The sequence below is a fragment of the Zosterops lateralis genome (genome assembly GCF_965231275.1).
Source record: "Zosterops lateralis genome assembly, chromosome: 6".
NCBI lineage: Eukaryota > Metazoa > Chordata > Aves > Passeriformes > Zosteropidae > Zosterops > Zosterops lateralis.
In genome coordinates this window covers 26,706,422-26,724,815 of record NC_139761.1, presented here as the reverse complement: position 1 = coordinate 26,724,815, position 18,394 = coordinate 26,706,422, and the positions used below count along the sequence as shown (strand labels likewise).

The 18,394-nt window shown below is 36.8% G+C and overlaps 1 protein-coding gene across 3 annotated transcripts in view; it reads left to right on the top strand.

Moving 5' to 3' along the window:
- The window catches only part of NUBPL (NUBP iron-sulfur cluster assembly factor, mitochondrial), a gene marked incomplete at its 5' end in the record, with an annotated part of 71,234 nt that overhangs the window by 29,134 nt on the left and 23,706 nt on the right, over positions 1–18,394 (top strand). For all 3 annotated transcript variants that reach the window (XM_083864151.1, XM_083864150.1, XM_083864149.1), the window contains one exon: positions 14,509–14,602. In XM_083864151.1, the coding sequence (XP_083720277.1) occupies positions 14,509–14,602 (94 nt within the window). The remainder of the gene's footprint in view (positions 1–14,508; positions 14,603–18,394) is intronic.

Below are 18,394 nucleotides of genomic sequence, written 5' to 3'. Positions count from 1 at the left end.
GAATGGAGGGGGTTTCCTGTGTACGGAGTAATCATTAAAACTTTTAATATTAAAGATAGCAAGTGTTGGTTTCTCTGATCTTGAACTCACTATCTTATTCTCTGTGTGTTACCTAGTTGAACTATCAGCAGAGAAGGAAAAAAAATATCAATATTTTGCACACAAGTCTGCTTCTCTTTTAAAAAAATCAAATGAAAATGTGACTACAGGTAAAATACAAGTGCATATTTTATTATGTAATATTCTCCTTGTAACTTTGTCCTATCAATAGATAAAGTTATATCAGTACTGGAAGCAAGCACTGCCTACACAACATGGATTATAGATACCAGGAATTCTGTATTGTGTAAACAGTCCCCTTGAAACTAGCTTAGAAATCTGCTTTTTTTTCAAGGCAAGAATCTCAGGTTGATTAACACCCTTAATAGGATTTTCTACCCTGCCATGACATTTTAACCTATGTTTTTCCAGGCTAGTCAGATCTTAAGAGGCGGGACTCTTGTATTTCTTCCTTATCATATCATAGTTTTCAAGAGTGTCCAGAATACTTTCTGCATCTTTGGTATTTTATGGCTATGAAGCAGAGCCTCGGTGCTGCTTAATGTTTGTGAATCCTAAAGGTTCCTTTGATGTACTTGATAAGGATGAAGCCATGTTCCCAGAAAGACAATGAAGTTTTTCCTGCAATGGTTTAATTCTAATGAGTCCCTAAAATGTTCTTATTATCATTGAATTATAATTCCTCCCACTCCTTCTTCCTGCTTATTTTAGCACCACTTTAGCTTCTGTTTTAGTCAAGGTATGTATTGAAAGAAAACTAAAAACCCTGAAGTTTCACTGAGAGGGATATAATTAGAAAGGAAAAATACAGGAAAGTTAGCAGAAAGCAAATTAAATAAAACTTCCAATGCAGAGCCATTGCACATCAGCAAAAGGAAGTGCTTTAATGCTTGGACAGGCTTTATCTCCTGTAAATTCATGTTGAAAACTATAAATTAAGCAGAAGGGTCAAAGTTATTAGCTAACCCAGAGCTGAATAGGGCTGTAGTCTGAAGATTCAGCCTTATCCTTTAAAAAAATTTGAGCTCAGTTTATGTGATTATTTAATCTGTATATAATTTTGAAAATCTGGCTAGCAATGAGGTGTGTGTGTGCTGCTTTCTTTCAAACCCAGCACCTGCCAGAGGTAGTGATGGTAGTAATTATACAGTGGAGTGTGTGAATGTATGTATATGTACTTGGACCTTTTTTGTAGCATAATTCTCTGTTGCTCAGTTATCATACATAGGAAGTTGTAGAGTATATCATGTTGTCACTGTGAAGAAAATTAACTGCTGCAGCCAGAACCGGCTGCAGTTATAGGGATACAAAGTTATAGGGAATAGGGAAGATACAGGGATGGCATAAAGAAGTTTTGCTGAAGAGTTCTGGCAGGTTTTTTGCATTAGCTTTAGTAGTTTATTGTATAGGATGCAGGCCTCTGTGAAACTCAGACCAAGAGCTCTGGCCATTCTCTGTAGCGACATTGAGAAGTATCTGTTGACTTTGTTTCTTTGTTTGTTTAATCTTGTCAGCAGTGTCAGCCCTGAGTAATTTGAAGTCTAATTGGACAAAAAAAATTCAAAGATGGTAGCAAGAGTCATCTTAAAAAAGCAAGCAGAATAAATCTTTTATGTCAAATTTTTTAGACAAAAGGCAAGCAGGGATGAGTGCGGGAGTGGATCCTGGAGACATGAATTGAAGGCTGCCATGTTTTTAAGTGCTTTCTAAATAGAAATACTGGTGGTATTTATTTATATGGAAAATTTCAAAGTGTGGACTACAGGAGAAGTCTAATGCCACTCTTCATTTTCTTTTTGACTAATAAAGGAGTCTGTTCTTTCTTTCTAGCTGCTGTAGGTTAGATGCAAAAATGGTATTGTTGCACTGAATATTGGAGTGCCTCAGCGGCTGATGCCCTGCCTGCAGGAATGGAGAGTTAAACCAAAGCCTAGCCTGGAGCTACTGCATACCTGGGGTGCTGGGAATACATCACTTGTCATTCCCAGTGGTACAGTTTGAGGGATTATTTTCCCCTCCTGGATTTATCTTCACGCTCTTCTGCAGTGTCTTAAGATAATAGGTGCAAACCTTGGATTTTAAGGATAGCAAAACCTTGTCGTTTAGGTCAATTTCTTAAACAGATTGGCAGAAAGTACCCCTTTTGCTGTGTTTTGTCGTTTACGTGGTAACTGTCAAAGATGAAATTATTATTATTGCGGGCAAAAAACCTGTCTTATCAGTACGGAGTTAGTGAGACAGTATTGGTGGATGGGAGAGAATAGTGAAACGGGGATTAACTGAGAATGGCACATATTGGGTCAGGAGGAAGACAGTAACAATTTGATGGCTCTTATTTTTTTGTGGCTATATTTTCAGCGAATTTGAAAGGATGCCCAGAATAGTAATAGTGAATCAATGCTGAAAATTATCCTTATTGTAAATGTAAAGAGCAAGTGAAGAAGGAGCACTGCTGTGAAACCAGATGATTTTTTTTGTGTGTGGATTTTATTTTTTAACACTTTTTGGTTTAGGAAGGGAAGTCTATCAAGAGATGAACATTGAAGGCATTTAACTTGCATTATGGCACTGAATTTTCAAGACAGGAAAAGAGTGAGATGATGCAATGGGAAATTTTAGCAAAAGGGGTAAGAGGCATAAATAGCTCTTTGTTTTTCAATCTTTTGTAGTCTTTTTGTGTTCTAGTACAAATGTAGGAGTCTATGCACACTTGTTTGTGCATCAACAGAGGACAGAAATATATATGCTTTAATGCAGATTAATACTGTTTTCCTCTTTCTGTGTTTTGTGTTTTGGCAAATATCCATCCATCTTAGGGTACTTGCTAATTTCAAAACTGACATGTGTTTTCACAAAAGTCATGTGTTTATCCAGTTTATCTCCAAATAATTGAGGCAGATAGTCAGTAGCAGATATTTACAGTTTACATTTCATAGCACTAAACAAAGCTGCTATATGTATATGCTTATATTATAAACAACAAAGATGTAGTTTTTTGTATATTTGCAGTGCATAATTCTAAAATATAGCACTCTTACTCACAGTGGAAAATTTGCCAGCTTTTCCACAATTAAAAAAAAATATTTCTTCTGTTTTGAAATGCCTCAGCCTGAGGCAGACATAGAGATGGTTCGTTCAGGATAAAGTCTGCTACCTTATAGTTCTGGCAGAAGGAAAAAGTTAATCAAAAGTTATCAAAGAAATAGGAGCAGTTGCATCTTTAGAGAGTTGGAAAGCGTTTCTATTTTTATTTTTGTGATCTACAGTATGGGAATGAAAAGATCTGGCCGTTTCACTGCTAAACCAAAGATCATTGGTATTATGTATTTGTTCTATTTAGAAAAGTCCTCTGCTCTTGTGGAGGTATTTTGAGAAGAGGAACAACACTCAGTAGTTAATAGTGACTGAACTGCCAGTGCTAAACTGCACTAGGATATGCCACTAAGACTTGCATCTACAGCTGGAAGATGGTAAACAATAACTCTGAATGCTGGTGAGATTTTTCTTAAGTCTTCTTCTTAAGGTCAAGTTTCAGTCTCTTGTTTTATCACTGAAGTTAAGGAAGCTGTTTCAAGGGCAAGATAAGATGACCCATTCATACCTTACAAAATTTTTTTAAAAAATCTTATATTAATTTTTTTAGTTTATTTTGCTGAGACTAAAGGACAAATAAACGAGTTTCTTCTTCAAAAATAACTTAAATGGAAATCTCTACACTAATTTCTACACCATGGTTCAGCTGTGATGTTGAGAAAAGTTTGCTACAGGAATTTGTATAATTATCACTAATTTGCTCATGTTAATAATCACCTTGAAAGGTCCTGTCTGTCCAGAGAGAACTGCCTTAACCAGTCCCAATCAGTATGTACATATTAAAGGAAATGATGGTACTTCCTGGGGATCAGACGCTGAACATTGGTGCAGAGGTGTACTGTGGGAGATGACAGAAAGCTCTTTCTTTCCACTCCTCTGTCCCCCAGTTAGAGTACTTCCGTTGTCACCTTTGACTTGCATGTTCCTGTGTGTTTTGGGGTGGGTGTGATTGAACAACAATAGGCTTGATTTTTTTGTTTTCAGCTGAAGCTACAGAACCTGTTCTCTTGCCCTTCTTTAATGAAGCAGGATCCATACAGCTCCCTGTTGCTTTATTGGCTTGCATTAGCAGCTGATATGAAAAGGGATTATAGTTGCTAAAAGGAATTGACAATCATAGAAAGAAATGTTAAGAAAACCAGAAAAACCCAAAAACATTGGCCAACATCTTACTGCTGAACTGGAAGCATTTGTGGTAAATGTGTTTTACATGTCTTTGAGGATTAAAAAAAAAGGCAAAAAAAGCCTAACAGCATAGTGAGAATGTATTTACAGCAAACATTTCTTGGCCTGGTTCCTCAGCTGTCATGGTTATGACTGTGCAGTTACTGCTGCTGTGGGAACAGTCTGGGAGAGTGTTCTCTTTGCTCTGCTTCCAGCAGCCTCATCTCTCGCACACATTTCACAGGTATGCGTGTGCCTGCACTCCTTTGCATAAAAAAAACCCCAAATGCAAAACATGCAACTGTTTTGCTGGGTTTGTTGACTAGACAGGAGGAAATGGCACAGAGCTCATGGTGTCTCAAAATGGCTGTGCTGGGGTTAGATTTTTTTTTTCTTTTTTTTCCCTCAAGGTTTTAAAGGAAAGTGTTTTGAGGTTTAAGGTTTCTCTGCAGCAAAGTTCAGAACTTTGTGCTTGAATAGCGTCAAGCATCATTCTTGGAAAGAAGCAGTGACTTAAGAATGATTTGAAGTGTTTGCTAAACAGGAATAGTAGTGGTAGAGGAGTGAGGGAAAGAGAAGGCACTGCTTGTTTTCTTTTCTAAATGAAAATTCCATTATTTATATAAACTTTTTTTTAAAAATGGGAGACCCCTAATGCTACTCTAATAATAATAAGAGAGTTTGTTCTTTGTTTCTAGCTGCTGTAGGTTAGATGCAAAAAGGGACATGGGCATGGCTGTGCTGTGCCTACGAGGCTGGTGCCCTGCCTGCGGGAATGAAAAGTTAAACCAAACCTTAGCCTGGAGTCGCTGCCTACCTGGCGTGGTGAGAATACATAATTATCCTTCTCAGTGGTACTGGGGGTTACTTTGCCCTCCTGGAGGTACCTTCAGACTCTTTGGCAGTGCCTTAGCAGAATAGGTGCTGTATCTTGGAGTGCTGAAGTTTAGAGTTTGATGTGGAATATGTGGAAATTAATGGTGTAAGTCAGTAGGAGTAGGTTTGCTGGGGGAATTAAGCAGTGCTGAAGATGTTGAATGAGAGGGCTATAAGGAGAACCCTGTGGGCTCACTTTGTATTTCTGTCCTGGATTTCAGCATCTAAATGTAACATTATTGGAAGAAGATTTAAAGCCAAAGCCGAGCATCTTCTGTTATGTGCCATGATCCTCCTTTCAGCTTCCCAGGCTTATTCTCTGTTCATAATAACAGTCTTGGAAGGCTGGATGTGAGAGGTGCAAGTTTGGTTATGTTAGCAGTTCAGCATTTAAAGCTGTTTTACCTGCTACCCTGGAGAGTGCCCCGCAATCACAAGCAGCACTCATAACCCTCTGCACTACAGTAGAGATGTAAGGTTCCTGCAGCCAGGACTAGACCTGTGAAGGGGGAACATGACCAGATCTGTGCAGGAAATTCAGTTAACCTGAAGCTTTAGCTTTCTAGGTGAACACCTTAGCTGCTGGCTTTATGTAGGATCATGGTGGCTTCTGTGGCTTTTGCATTTTTTGTTTACACAGTTTTGTCCAGCTAAATACCACCTGCCTGGGAAATGAAAACTGACATATTCCCATTCATAGGTAGGTTCTCTCATATGTCTAATGGTGATATTAAGCAGTTGCTATTATAACAGTGGAACCACAGGCTTTGCTTTTGGTTTGATTCTTCTGTTTTTTAATGGCCGGGTGCTCAGCTTTGTGTTGGGTTCAGTGTTGCCAGTGGCAGGTGCATTTAGAGAGTGCCTGCTAGATTGGGCTTGTAAGACTTGGTCCTTTCCCACAATTGTGTGTATAATTAATGGGCTTAGGGATGAAATTTTGTGCTCAATGGAGATCTTCTGATTTCCTTTCTGAGCAGTCAGGGTGTTTGGGAGACTGTGTAGGTGGAACTAACTAAAGCTGCTTTTTGAGCTTTCCTCCCCCCCATTTTTCAGCCTTGCTTTTTCATCCTTTTGATCAAAATTTTTATTTTGGAACCTCTACCTTGGAATATTGATTGAACTTTGACACATTGTTTAGCATTACACATTAATTATACTTATTAAGTAGCTATCAATGTAACTGTACAAACAGCTTTCAAAAATTAATATTGAATTAATACATGTTAAACTGATTGCACAGAGATGTTTCTTTTATTTTTAATAATCCAGCTTGCATTCTGTCTGTTGGAAGCTGACAGATTGATCCTTCACTCAAACCATCCTCCCATATCTCTTTTGCTCCCAGAAAATAGCTGCAGATATCCAAGAATAGCAGCAGGTTTTGTACCAGTATTCTTTGTAGAAAGTGATTATTTCTCACATCCCAAGTGATTGACACAAACGTAAAGTAATTGTGCTTAAGGTACCAGAGATTAGTGTCATGGGGCTTTTTTCCCCCTCCCCCTCCCTAACAAAGAAAAAAAAAAGGTTTTTTGTACTATTTATGAAGCTGTAGAAGATGTTTCACTTCTTACTGTGTTTTGCTCCATCAGTAGTATCTTTTAAAAGAAAGATTATGTTCCCCTAGCAGAATGCTGCCTTTGGAATCCAGCTCTTACTATGCAACTAAAGTGGAAACCCATTTAAAATTCTTTTTCAGCTACATTTTTTAATTCTGTATAAAAAGCCTATTAAATAAGAACTGGAGCTAAAGAAAAATCTGGGAAGTGAATAAAAATATGAAGACTCGCCATTGCTTGGCACTAATCTCTGGATGTCCCTGAGACTCATGGTATCAGCATCTTCAGCAAATCATTTTAATTAGGTTTAAAATACAAGTAGTAATGCTTTTATCGTTGTTGATTAATAATAGAGAACACTGGTGAATGCAAAAGCACGGTTCTGTGGGCATAGCAATTATTTTGTAATCTATAATTTGGAACTTGAACAGATTATCTGTTGTCTAATTCATAGTTAATGTTCTTACTACTCCAGGAATATGATACTCAGCACATCTTTAAATTGTGGTTATGGTATGTGCGTGACAGCAAAATGTATATAGTTTTGAAATTTATTTGGTTTTGTTTTTACATCTTGTCTGTGTCTTTAATGCCCTTTCTGTGTTCTCCTATTTGTAAGGACAATGTATATGCAATTTTTCTTGGCACCTTTCTGACCTACAGGCAGGTTCATTTGCCGGAGAACATCCATTGACTTCACAATCACAGTCCCACAGTCACAAATCTGCTCTGTTCACTCTCACACATACTCTTGCTTACATTCTTTTCTCACACTCTTTCATCTTTTTCAATCTTCCTGTAGACTTGAGAGGTTCTATATTTTGTGCAGCCTTGTTGTTACTTGTTGAAAGTATTGATTTTTGTTCTTTGAGATAATTCAAGCAGACTCTTCAACACTGGCTTCATTTGCAAGGGGTGACTTTTTTGAATTCAGTGACTGTGGAAGATATACTTGTAAATTTAAGTAATAAAGAAATTTTGGAGGGCAAATTTTAGTCCATATTTGTGAAAAACAGGTCGTTTAAATAAGAAGAAAAACAGCATTTTATTGTTTAAAATTCATGTTTCAACTCAAGCCTAGTTACTTTAAAACCTTTTAACTTCTCACCAGGCAGAAAATTAAGTTCTATATTGAGATTTACTGTCTTTTGGCCTCTGTTCAGTGGTCTACATCTAATTGATTCTATTTTGGTTTTTATGTTACACTATTTATGGCAATACTGGAGGGTTTTCTTCACCAGCATTTTAAGTTACTTGAATAACACCCATCGTGTTACATTCTTCAGTAATCCTTTTTCAGAAGGCCTTAGACTGGCGTCTGTAGGAGTTTCCCTTTCCTGTACAAAAAAAGCATTTCACATTGTAGCTGAGAAACTGAATTTTCTGACATTTTAATCTAATGATTTTTAGTTTAAGTGTTGGTTTTAAATAATTGTTTCAGCGATGGTTTAATTCATTGGTATTAGTTAATTAATTAAATGGTATCTACAACAGTCTGTTGGTAGTCCAGTAAGGAATTTATACTTTTTTTTCTTATACCAGAAAATGAACTGAAACTCAAGGAAGTTAAATAACATACAAAGCAATTTAGGAACATTGCTTTTCATTGAATAGTTTAAGTATTCAGTCTTAAATTATATATCAGCTTTTAACATCATTACAGAAGTATAGGCTGAAATACATATGGGGAGTGGGCTTATTAAGCTTGTCCCTTTTGATATTTATTGCCAGCACTTGCAATATTTCCTTCTGTTGTTGTTTTAGGGAAAATCTGATTCAGGCAGCTTATATAAATTTTATGAGCTTAAGTTGGATCCTGATAATACTGCCTTAAAAATGTATTGTTTGGCTTTGGGTTAGATAGCTAAACAATGTTTTTGTCTTCGTGTATTAGTAAGGAGAACTCAAAGAGAATTTGTGGTTTAGATGTTATTCCTAATGTAGCTGTATCAACCTGGTGGCTAGTTTAATTAGATGATGTGATGCTATCCTAGTTTCTTCTGATTTGTTTACTTTTACTTAACTTCTGTGTTGAGTTTTGTTGGAGAAAGACATAGGAATGGACACTCGCTTGTTCCGTATTTGTTTTCCTGTTGTCATTCTTCAGCAGCTGAGCTACAGGCAGTTCTGTATTGTAGAACCTGGAAAAAAACCCATGGTGTATTTCTGAGGACAAGGTTCTGCACAGTATTGCAGACTGTGGTTCCAGGGTATAGAGAGCAGCAGCCCAATAATCAATCTCAGGACTGCATAACAGAAGTTTGCTTTCCAGACTGTCATCTTTTAGAGAACAGAGACTGGGAAATGGGAATCACAGCTCACAAAAGCTTTTTAGTAACAGCTTGAACCTAGAGGAGGATTCTTTTATATGTGGTAGTGCTGATACAGTCTTCATCAGAATTATTTGTTGTCAGTTACCCCCAGAGATGATCCCCAGGCTCTTGTGGGCATTCCAGACTACCCCACAGCTGGGTTCCATCTTCCCTTCAAGCTGATACGATATTGACTGGGCTTCCTGAAGAAGTTTGGTGTTGAGTGCCTTCCTGTCTCCTGGCACACCACACAGAGAATAACCTCTTTATTGTTGTTTTCTGGCAGGTGTTTAGTTTTGTTTGCTATTGTACACAAATGAAGGTGACAGAAACCTTCAGGTTACTGTGTTTGCCTTCAATTCTTAACATTATTAAAAGCCAACAGGGAGGAAGAGGAGGAGGCCAGTTCCTGTTTCAGTTGTTGAATTGAACAGCACTCCGACATTCTTCCTAGGCACTTATTTCTAGAAGTTACTCAACCTATATAGAGAAAGATAGGAGAATTTCCTTCTCCTTGTGGATGTCTTTGTAGCAAACTTTTCTTACGCTTCACCTCAGTTTCTTTTTGACCTTTGCAGAACAGACTGCTCATAAATACCTTAGAGGGAATTTCAACTGTTGCAGTGCATCTGTTTTTCATGGTGTTACATTGCAAGGCTTTGAGATTGGTTAAGCATCAGAGGACAAATCAAAGGGGCAGTTGTGTAGTTTCAGAAAGTATTGGGTTGTGTTAAGCACTGTGGCATATCCTGTTATGATACTACCAAAGAGAAAGTTTCCACAGGGGCTAAAAATCTTCCCATTTATGTCTTGGGAATATCTCCTTTCTTTAGCAAATACTTCTGAAAGTACATTTAAAAATTAGATTAAAATACCATGTTTCATTATACTGTTCCTAAATTATCTGTTTGCTTACCCTGTGAAACTATTTACTTGTTCCCTAATATCTGTGTGTGTCTAAGTAAGCATCTTGTAAGTAACTTTTCAAGGAATTATTTTTAAATACATGTTTTATCTTAAAACACATGGTTTTAATTCTAAATGCATGTTTTATCTTAAATGTATGTGATTAGATATATAAATCTTGATTTAGGAACACAATTTCTTACCTTTACTTTGCTCAGCTCTGTGCCTGTATTGACTCATTAGCATACACACCAAGTAGTTGGAGAGGAGGAGGGATCTGGCAGGAATGAACTGAAGCTGCCTGCAGTGTAGCTCTTGCTGGCTTTCCAATACTGGTGTTCAGAGTTTGGCTGGCTGCTGCCAAGCCTGCACCTGCATAATGCTTGATTGTAACTCTGCATGTATTCCTCTTATTAAGAACAAATAAATAACATCTTCTTTTATTTACCAAACAACCAAACATGGGGATTACTTCAGAGTAGCAATCCCTCTTCTGTTCTAATGCTCTATCACTTCTTCCTCATGCACAGAGGGTGCTCAGGCTTCATTGCTCAGCAGAAATGTCATCTGTATCTCTGTGTTCTACTTTGGGTTTAACTTGCTATTTAGAAGCCCTACTCAAAATGCATATCTGGTATTTTGATTATGGATTGTCACATAAACAGAATGATTGATTAAAGTAATTTACATAGAAGCTTTTGTGGGGTTTCTGAGCAAGGGGAGATACACGGGAGCACATGGCACTTAATTACTTTGCTTAACAATAAATGTCAAGTTAAACCTTTTTAAAAAAAGATGAATGCTGTGCTTAAGGAAAATGCAATTACATTTCTATGCTTTGAAATGTTTTACACACTGTATACATTAGAGGGGCAAAGACATTAACACCTCTGTACATGCAAAGGTGCTGACAGATTTCAGATGCTACAAGGCAGGCTTTTGTAGCCCTGTCTGCCTATTGCTTGCAAATGTGCTGTTAATCTGAGCTCATTTTCTTGTGTGAAACCACATTTGCATACAGACACACTTCTTGGAACTCATCGAGAACATGAGGACAGTGGTCCTGATTTGGTAAATTGTTGCATATAAACAAGATTTGCATTCAAATTAATGTTTTATATCACAGCCTGATTATGTGTTCCGTTTTAATAATGTTGAATTAATGGCAATAGTAGATTTCAAAAAGCCACCCCTGATTTTATGTTCCAGTTCTAAATTTAATTAAAGATGTCTTTCTCCTCTTTCTTGCTGCTACACTGCAATTTAGTAACAGAGTTGGAATTTCTTCTCCCCTTAAATAAAGTTTACATTTCTATAACAAAATATCCAAATTACGTTCAGTAATGTGTTTAATAAAAGATCTACATACTGCTCTATTCCTGTGGGAGGGGAATGGAGGAGCAACTGAATGTCGTCCAATCCCTGCAGAAGAGAAGCAAGTAAGAGAAAGTCTGCAGTGAGAAATGGGGTTACAGGCAGCGTTCCCCAACCCAAGTGTGAGCAAACCTATGTGTCCAGACACTACTGCTCACTACAAGGCAAAGAGACTAGCTCAGTTCTTTCCAGAAATTACAGCTCTATTGTTTTGGTGCAGCTCTCCCTTCTTGCCCTGAATGACAAATGAAAAAGAGGAAAATGGAATTTTGGGGATAATTACTTGACTACGTTTAAAATGAAAAAACAAAAGTTAGTTTTAATTAGGAATGGTTTTCTGATCTAGTTTGCCCCCTGACTTTCAGCACCACCAGCAGTGGCATGGCTCAGAGAGGTTTGTGGAGGGTAGTTCTCTTATATGTTCAGTACTTATGGACCTTGGCATCTTTACAATGGCTTTTTCTGAACTTGTGGGACAAAAGCCTGTCTTCCTCCTTACTCTACACAGTGCAAGATGTCCTCTCCATTGCTGCTGGAATGGTGTAGCTTCTCCATTTTTCTGTGCTGAAATTTGTAAGTACTGAAACAGAGTACACTTAATTTGATAGGCAGCTCATTTCTTTTTCTTTTCAATCCGTGAATTTGAAGAAAATATGTGAAATAAGATGTTTACACTGCCATAAATTAAATAAACTGTTAAAATTTAATTACACTGTGTGTTAACAGAGTATTTTTCCTGTTGCCTAGCAATGAGATTTACCATGAGATTCACCATGTGCTTAACACTCTTCTATTAACTTCAGTTTTCAAAAGTTTATAACTTTATTAAAAATAATTATTTATAGGACAATCCAGAAAATGCATGTTGCTTCCTAGGGAAGCTTGAGGCAGAAAGCTCTGGTGCCCTCTGATTTCTGTACACTTTCTTCCCTACTCCTATATGGGGTAAATTTTGAAAGTAACTTCTTGAGCAAAACCTGAAAAGAAGAACTCGAGATCAAGCCCAAAAGGTTACTTTGTTTCACAGGAGGAGCTAGCTTAAAGTTAGGGCCTGCAAATATTCACAAAAACAGACAGCTTTTAGCTTGAAGAGAAAATATTTTTCATTCCAGTTACCTGGGATAAGGATGGGATTTGGATAGTTTGTACTAGTCCACAAGGCAGTGCTGTACCTAAAAGGACTGGAATTTGAGCTCCTGGAGAAAAGGGCTGAAAACGACTAAATATCTATGTTCTTTTCCCAAGAATATATCCAAGAAGCACGTGGTTTTGGCAGAGAAAGTGATTAGAAACTGTGTTAGAATGATAGTAGTGCTAAGCCACTCATAGGTGTGTTCCAGACTGCATCTTGCTGCAAGGCGGAAAGCAAAAAACTGGTTTATAAATTCTATTTTGTAGAAGCATTTAAGGAAGGAGAATATGATTACTAGAATTAAATATATTGTATATATAGATGGACTTAACAAAAGATGCCAGAATCAGGCTTCATGAGGATGTGAGAAGGGGGAGGTATTTTGAATTAATCCATTAATCCTTTTTAAAAACTAAAACTGCCTATATCTACATGGAATTTTAAAATGGTTGTGATTATTATGAAAGATCCAGATTTTGCATATTGAGATTTATGCATGTTACTTACATAAGATCTGTGTGTTTAATTGCAAGTCTTCAAGGAATGTGGCTTTGTCCATGTTGTAACTACATCTATATAATTTCTGTCACCTTATAATGGTTGAATTTTAATTAAGAAACATAGACATTTGAAGTTCTTGCCTTCATGCAAGCAAAGTAGTTTTTACTGGACAAAGAGACATTCATTGGCATTGGAATTTATCTGGTAAATAACTAAGCAAGATTAGTTAAGAAAACCAAAGTAAAAACCAGACTTTTTTTTTTTTTTTTTTTCAGATAGAACAGCTTCTCTACCCACAATTGTTGCAGTATGTGTATTTTTGCACATATATGCAGATTTTTGGGGGGGTTATGTAGTCTCAATATGATTATGAGTAATTGAGTTTAGAAGTCTGCTAGAGGTATGTAATTTTTTTTTGACAAAATGTGGATATTAGACTACATAGGTCAATATCTGGTGTGAAAAAGCTGTTTGCTGTTAACGTAAGTGGCATTTCCTGTTTAGCTGGACTTAGGAATAGTGTTTCTGCAGCCTTTGTATGGAAAATGAGAGAAGTGAGGTATGCCTGAATCCCCGATTTAGACACCTAAAGTTAGAATTTTCAGCTAACCTTTCCCATCACTGTTCTCTCATAAGTGCTCTGAAATCTTCCTTGGTTTGCCGTGAAAAACTCCATTTCTCACTGTAGTGCATAGTGGGTTAATGATCTGGAGTTCACATGGGAAATGCTTCCCTGGAAGGTGATCATCCATACAAGAACTGAATGAAAATGAGTGAGTGTTGCCTTGGCAGGGTCTGGTATTCCATGACAGTAACAAGGGACTGGCAAAGTGCTGATTATTTTTTGTTTTTAAAATGACACTGGAGGAAATGTGTAAAATACTATTTGGCATTTTCCTATTTTAAAGTGGCACCTGCAGTTCTATCTTGTATGTGTTGTATGAACCAGAAACCCAATAGATATAATTTTCTTTGTTTTTCTTTTCTCCCAACACCTCTTTTTCCTAGGAAAAACATCTAGTCTTGCAGCTCTAACTTCATAACAACAAAATAGAAAAAAAAAAAAGGCTAAATATGTATGTAGTAAATAAATGATGTAGTTTCAACAAACAATAAGAAGGAAAAGACTCTTAAATTAATGGAAATAACTCCTAAGTGATATTTGTTGCACAAACCCCTTGTTTTTAGCCTATGTTTAACCTAACATTTGCTTCTAACCCATGATTAAGCAGCTGCAAAGTAAACATCTTAAGTGACTGCTAATTTTTGGGGGGAAATAATTAAATAATAATTATGCCAATGAAGTTAATGATAAAGTTGCACTCATAGTTTTGAGTGATCAGCAAAGATTGTCCCAGGAAAATAATGTTTTGATCCTGTGCTGAAAGTATGACTAAGAGGGCATCTCTTAGTCATTACTCTTTTAGATGTCCTTGATTCACTGGTTTACATTACAAGAAACAAGGACTGGCTAAAACACAAAGTGCTCGAACTAAAAACATGTAAATATGTTTATATTGTTGTCTTTTAGGTTGACTGGGGTCAACTGGACTATTTGGTAGTTGACATGCCACCTGGGACTGGAGATGTACAGCTGTCAGTGTCACAGAATATTCCCATTGCAGGTATGTGTATTGTTTGACTCTTTCACACATTTGTAGTTAATTCAATTTGATAGCTTTAGAAAAATCTTATTTTAAAACATCAGTCAAAAATTACTTTTATTTTTCTTTCCAGCATGCTAAGAAATGGTTTTATTAGTTTTGTGGTGTTGGAAACATGTGATTTTTAACATGTTAGCATGTTGTGTTACTTTCTTTTAAGCTAAGTTTTGAAAAGATGGAGAAGTCAACTGTAACTCCTGAAGGAAAGACTGTCTTTCCAAAAACTACTAAGTTTTGTAGTAGAAAATTTCCTTCTCTGCACCTACTACATAGTAAAGAGAAGAAAATAAAATAAAATAGTGATTGATAGCCATTTTCTTAGATACAGTGCCTGGTAGGTTGCATGTGTCAGTAGCAAAGCAGGAAGGCCTTTAACTCCAGGGTTTTAAGCAATGAGGTGAAACATGACTGGCACAGAAGTTTGGTAAGGTAGAATTTAATTGAATAATGTAAATAAGGGCACTAAAATTACGCAGTTAAAGAGTTGTGGCTTTATTAGGGCTTTTTAAAATACAAAAGGTCTCGATAATTTCTGTTTATTACAGTGCACCTAAATGTCCTGATTTAACACAGAAAAGGTCATTAGACTTGATTTTCAAGGGATTGTTGCGCCCTTTCCTCATAGAACTCTGCACTGCTTTCAGCATTGTGAGTGGTTATGGTGGTGCACTGGGTCATCTGGGACAGAGGTGATGGAAATTACTTTAATCCTGTACCTTTTCTAAATTTTGCTGATGTCTGATTTCTATTTAAATTCGGAAATGGCTTCACTTTATTCCTACAGTTGTTCAGTGTAGCTCATTTTTTTCATCAATCCTAGCTTCATAAAATTAGGACTGATGGCATCACTTTACATTTGTATTTCCCATTAGTTGGTTTTGTTGACTGTGCTGAAGTTGACACTTGCAGTTTAAAGAAAATAATGCATTCTGCTTTTGATGAAGACAAACACTGCAGACAAGGAGTGATAAGATATGTAATTCCCTGTGTTCTTACTGGCGTGATGAATTTGTGATTTAGAAGGAGTTTCCTCACATGTTTATTGTGGCTATTTTTCACCCTCACTGGAAGGACATATTTTTATGCATTACAGCTTGAACAACTCCTTTCTGCTTCCTCCCATTACTTGCTCTCTGTCTGTTCTCTCAAAGGGTCCATCATATTGTTTAGCATGCCTTGATTTTCTTCAACTTGCTTCCTTTCAAGGCTGGGGAAGAGAATGTTACATATTTTGATGATCATAGCTTTGGAGCAGTGCACAGAATTCTGTTGGTTTGGGACCCCTATCTTCATTTGCAATTTTTATTTTCTAAGCACTCTGTCTCTTACTTTGGTACAGAAAGTATTTGGTGTTGTGCAACTCCGTTCCCTTTCTGTTTTTCTTGTTCTTTCTTTTTCCTTTGAAGATGCCTTGAACAGTCATGGTATTAGTGGAATAATTTCTCTGTTTTTTCCTCAGAGACAACGTATGTATCTTAATTTAGTAAATTTAAAGTGCATTATCTAATTTGCATGAAAGTTGTTCTTTGATTTGCATTCATGCATATGTGAGATACAGTATTTGCATTACGATTCCTTCATTATTAATCTGTGGCTTCCTTGGGATAGACAGTGTAGAATATTTTTATTTTTCCTCTAAATAAATTTACAGAACCTGCACACATGTTATTGCCAGCCACTTACAGAATTTTCTGTGAGTGGGAGAAAGAGCCCTGATAATGATGTTTTGTTTATGGTGGGTTGACCCAGATGGGGCATGAAAAACTGTAGCTTTGCAACATCTGAGCGTAAGGGAGACACTGATATGTGAAATGGTATTGGGTTTTAATTTTACAAGACTGGTTTCCTCTCCTGCATCACAGGTCCAGTAGCTTTCTTGAGTCAAAAGGAGACTAGAGGAATACCTAATGGGTGTAAAAACAACACAAGATACGTCTTACGATTCCAGTAATCATTAAAGAGACTGTCAGCCTCACACAGCCTTGGCTGGAGCAGCAGTTTTGTGTGGATACTTCTTTAAAAGAAGGTGGAAAAGGAAACGACTGTGACTTTTGGTTTTCTTAGTCTTAGTCAGCCTACAAAGAAACACATCTTATTTAGCATATTATTCTTTAATCATTTGTAGCTTTGCTTCTGTGGCAGTCATTCTTCAGCAAACTCATAGATGAGGAGTGTTATGATAGCTTGAAAATGTGGTACCTATTTCTGCATAAACACCACTGCTTTCTTCAGACACAAATTTGATTTCCAGATAGAAGTCCAGGGTCAGTCTGGAGAAAATGGCTTTGTTTATGTCTGTTAATTAATTTGTGTTGAGTTCTACTTCCTTATTTCTGCTTTATTCTTCTGTTTCATCTTTTGCGTGAACAAAACTTGCAGAAATGGGTTCTTTAACAGGTATTGAGCGTGCATGCTTGGAAAAGTTAGAAACGTCCTTACATGTTTTCCAGCTTTTTAAACATTTTAAAACCAGAGGGTTTCACAGGATGTTATGATGTTTGTTATCAAGCTATAGTATGAACTAATGATGTTATGAAAGATAAGGCTTGTGATTCCTTTGCATTACCTAGTTGCTAAATTGAGAAGTCTAACTCTGTAGATTTGTTTGATCATTTAGCTAAAGGAGCCATAAATTTAATAAATATTTTTGGAAATGGATAATTAGCCTCCCTAAAGAGTGGGAAAGCAGTTCATTATTCTCTCCCTTTGGAGTGTGAGGGCTGTGTGGGAAGCAGCAAGAGCATCTCTGCTCGAGAGGCGCTCTCAGAGCCGTGCATGAGCCTTTCTGCCTGGTGGAGAAGCTGCTTTGTGGGGGCTGACCATTAAATTGGGCTGTCTGCTGCCCTCTCCTTATTACCGTTTAAGGGAAGTCAGTGTTAGTGAAGTGTGACAGCTTGACAGCACTAGAGACTCATCCTGTCTCAGCTGCCAGAACCAGCTCCAGGTTAATACTGGAATTGTTCCATTTGCTGAAGTTTGTCACATCACCCTTTTCTTTGGATTTGAGGTACCACAGCGATGAAAAATCATTACAAGTATACATCTGCCCAGTGGGAAGCTGGCTGAGACTAGCAAATAATCTCACATCTTAGTGAGCAATTCTTTAATAATTACAGTAATGAGTATTCAACTGACTGTGTTTGTAAAGGAGATGGAAGGGTAAAAGGCTTCAGGTTTTATTTCAGTGCTCTTAATTTTCCCATCTTCTGAAAGTAACTTTTTTCCCCCATACAAAGCGCATATTATAATCTTTGTAATAATAAGCTTTAAAAAGGTTGTTAATAGGAATCAGAAAGACAATTAGTCAAGATAAGCAAAGTGAATACTATTTCTCAAGTTCTATAAAAGCAGGAGCATTGTCATTGCTAGTCATACAGGAAATTACTTTTGTCACCTCTCAGAATTAAAATCAACATAACACAGAGTTCCTACCATTTCTTAATTGCCTTATCCTATAAATGGTGTAATTTTTCTGAATGTTTGCATCTTTCAGCAATATGTATGTCCTAATTATCTCCTGAATGCCTTTTTCAGGTAGGGCTGAAATATTTATTAAAGGAATTTTTGTTAGTTCAAATATGAATTTTCAAAGAATTTTAATTAATAGGATTTCTTTTGGCAGCAGTGCTTTGATAGATTATTTTAAATAAAACGAAAAAGCTTATTTTTGTCTCTGCTGGCTAAACATTAAAAATGTTATTTCTGTTCAATGTATGTTGAATAGGAAAAGGTAAAGGGATGCCACCAAATTGA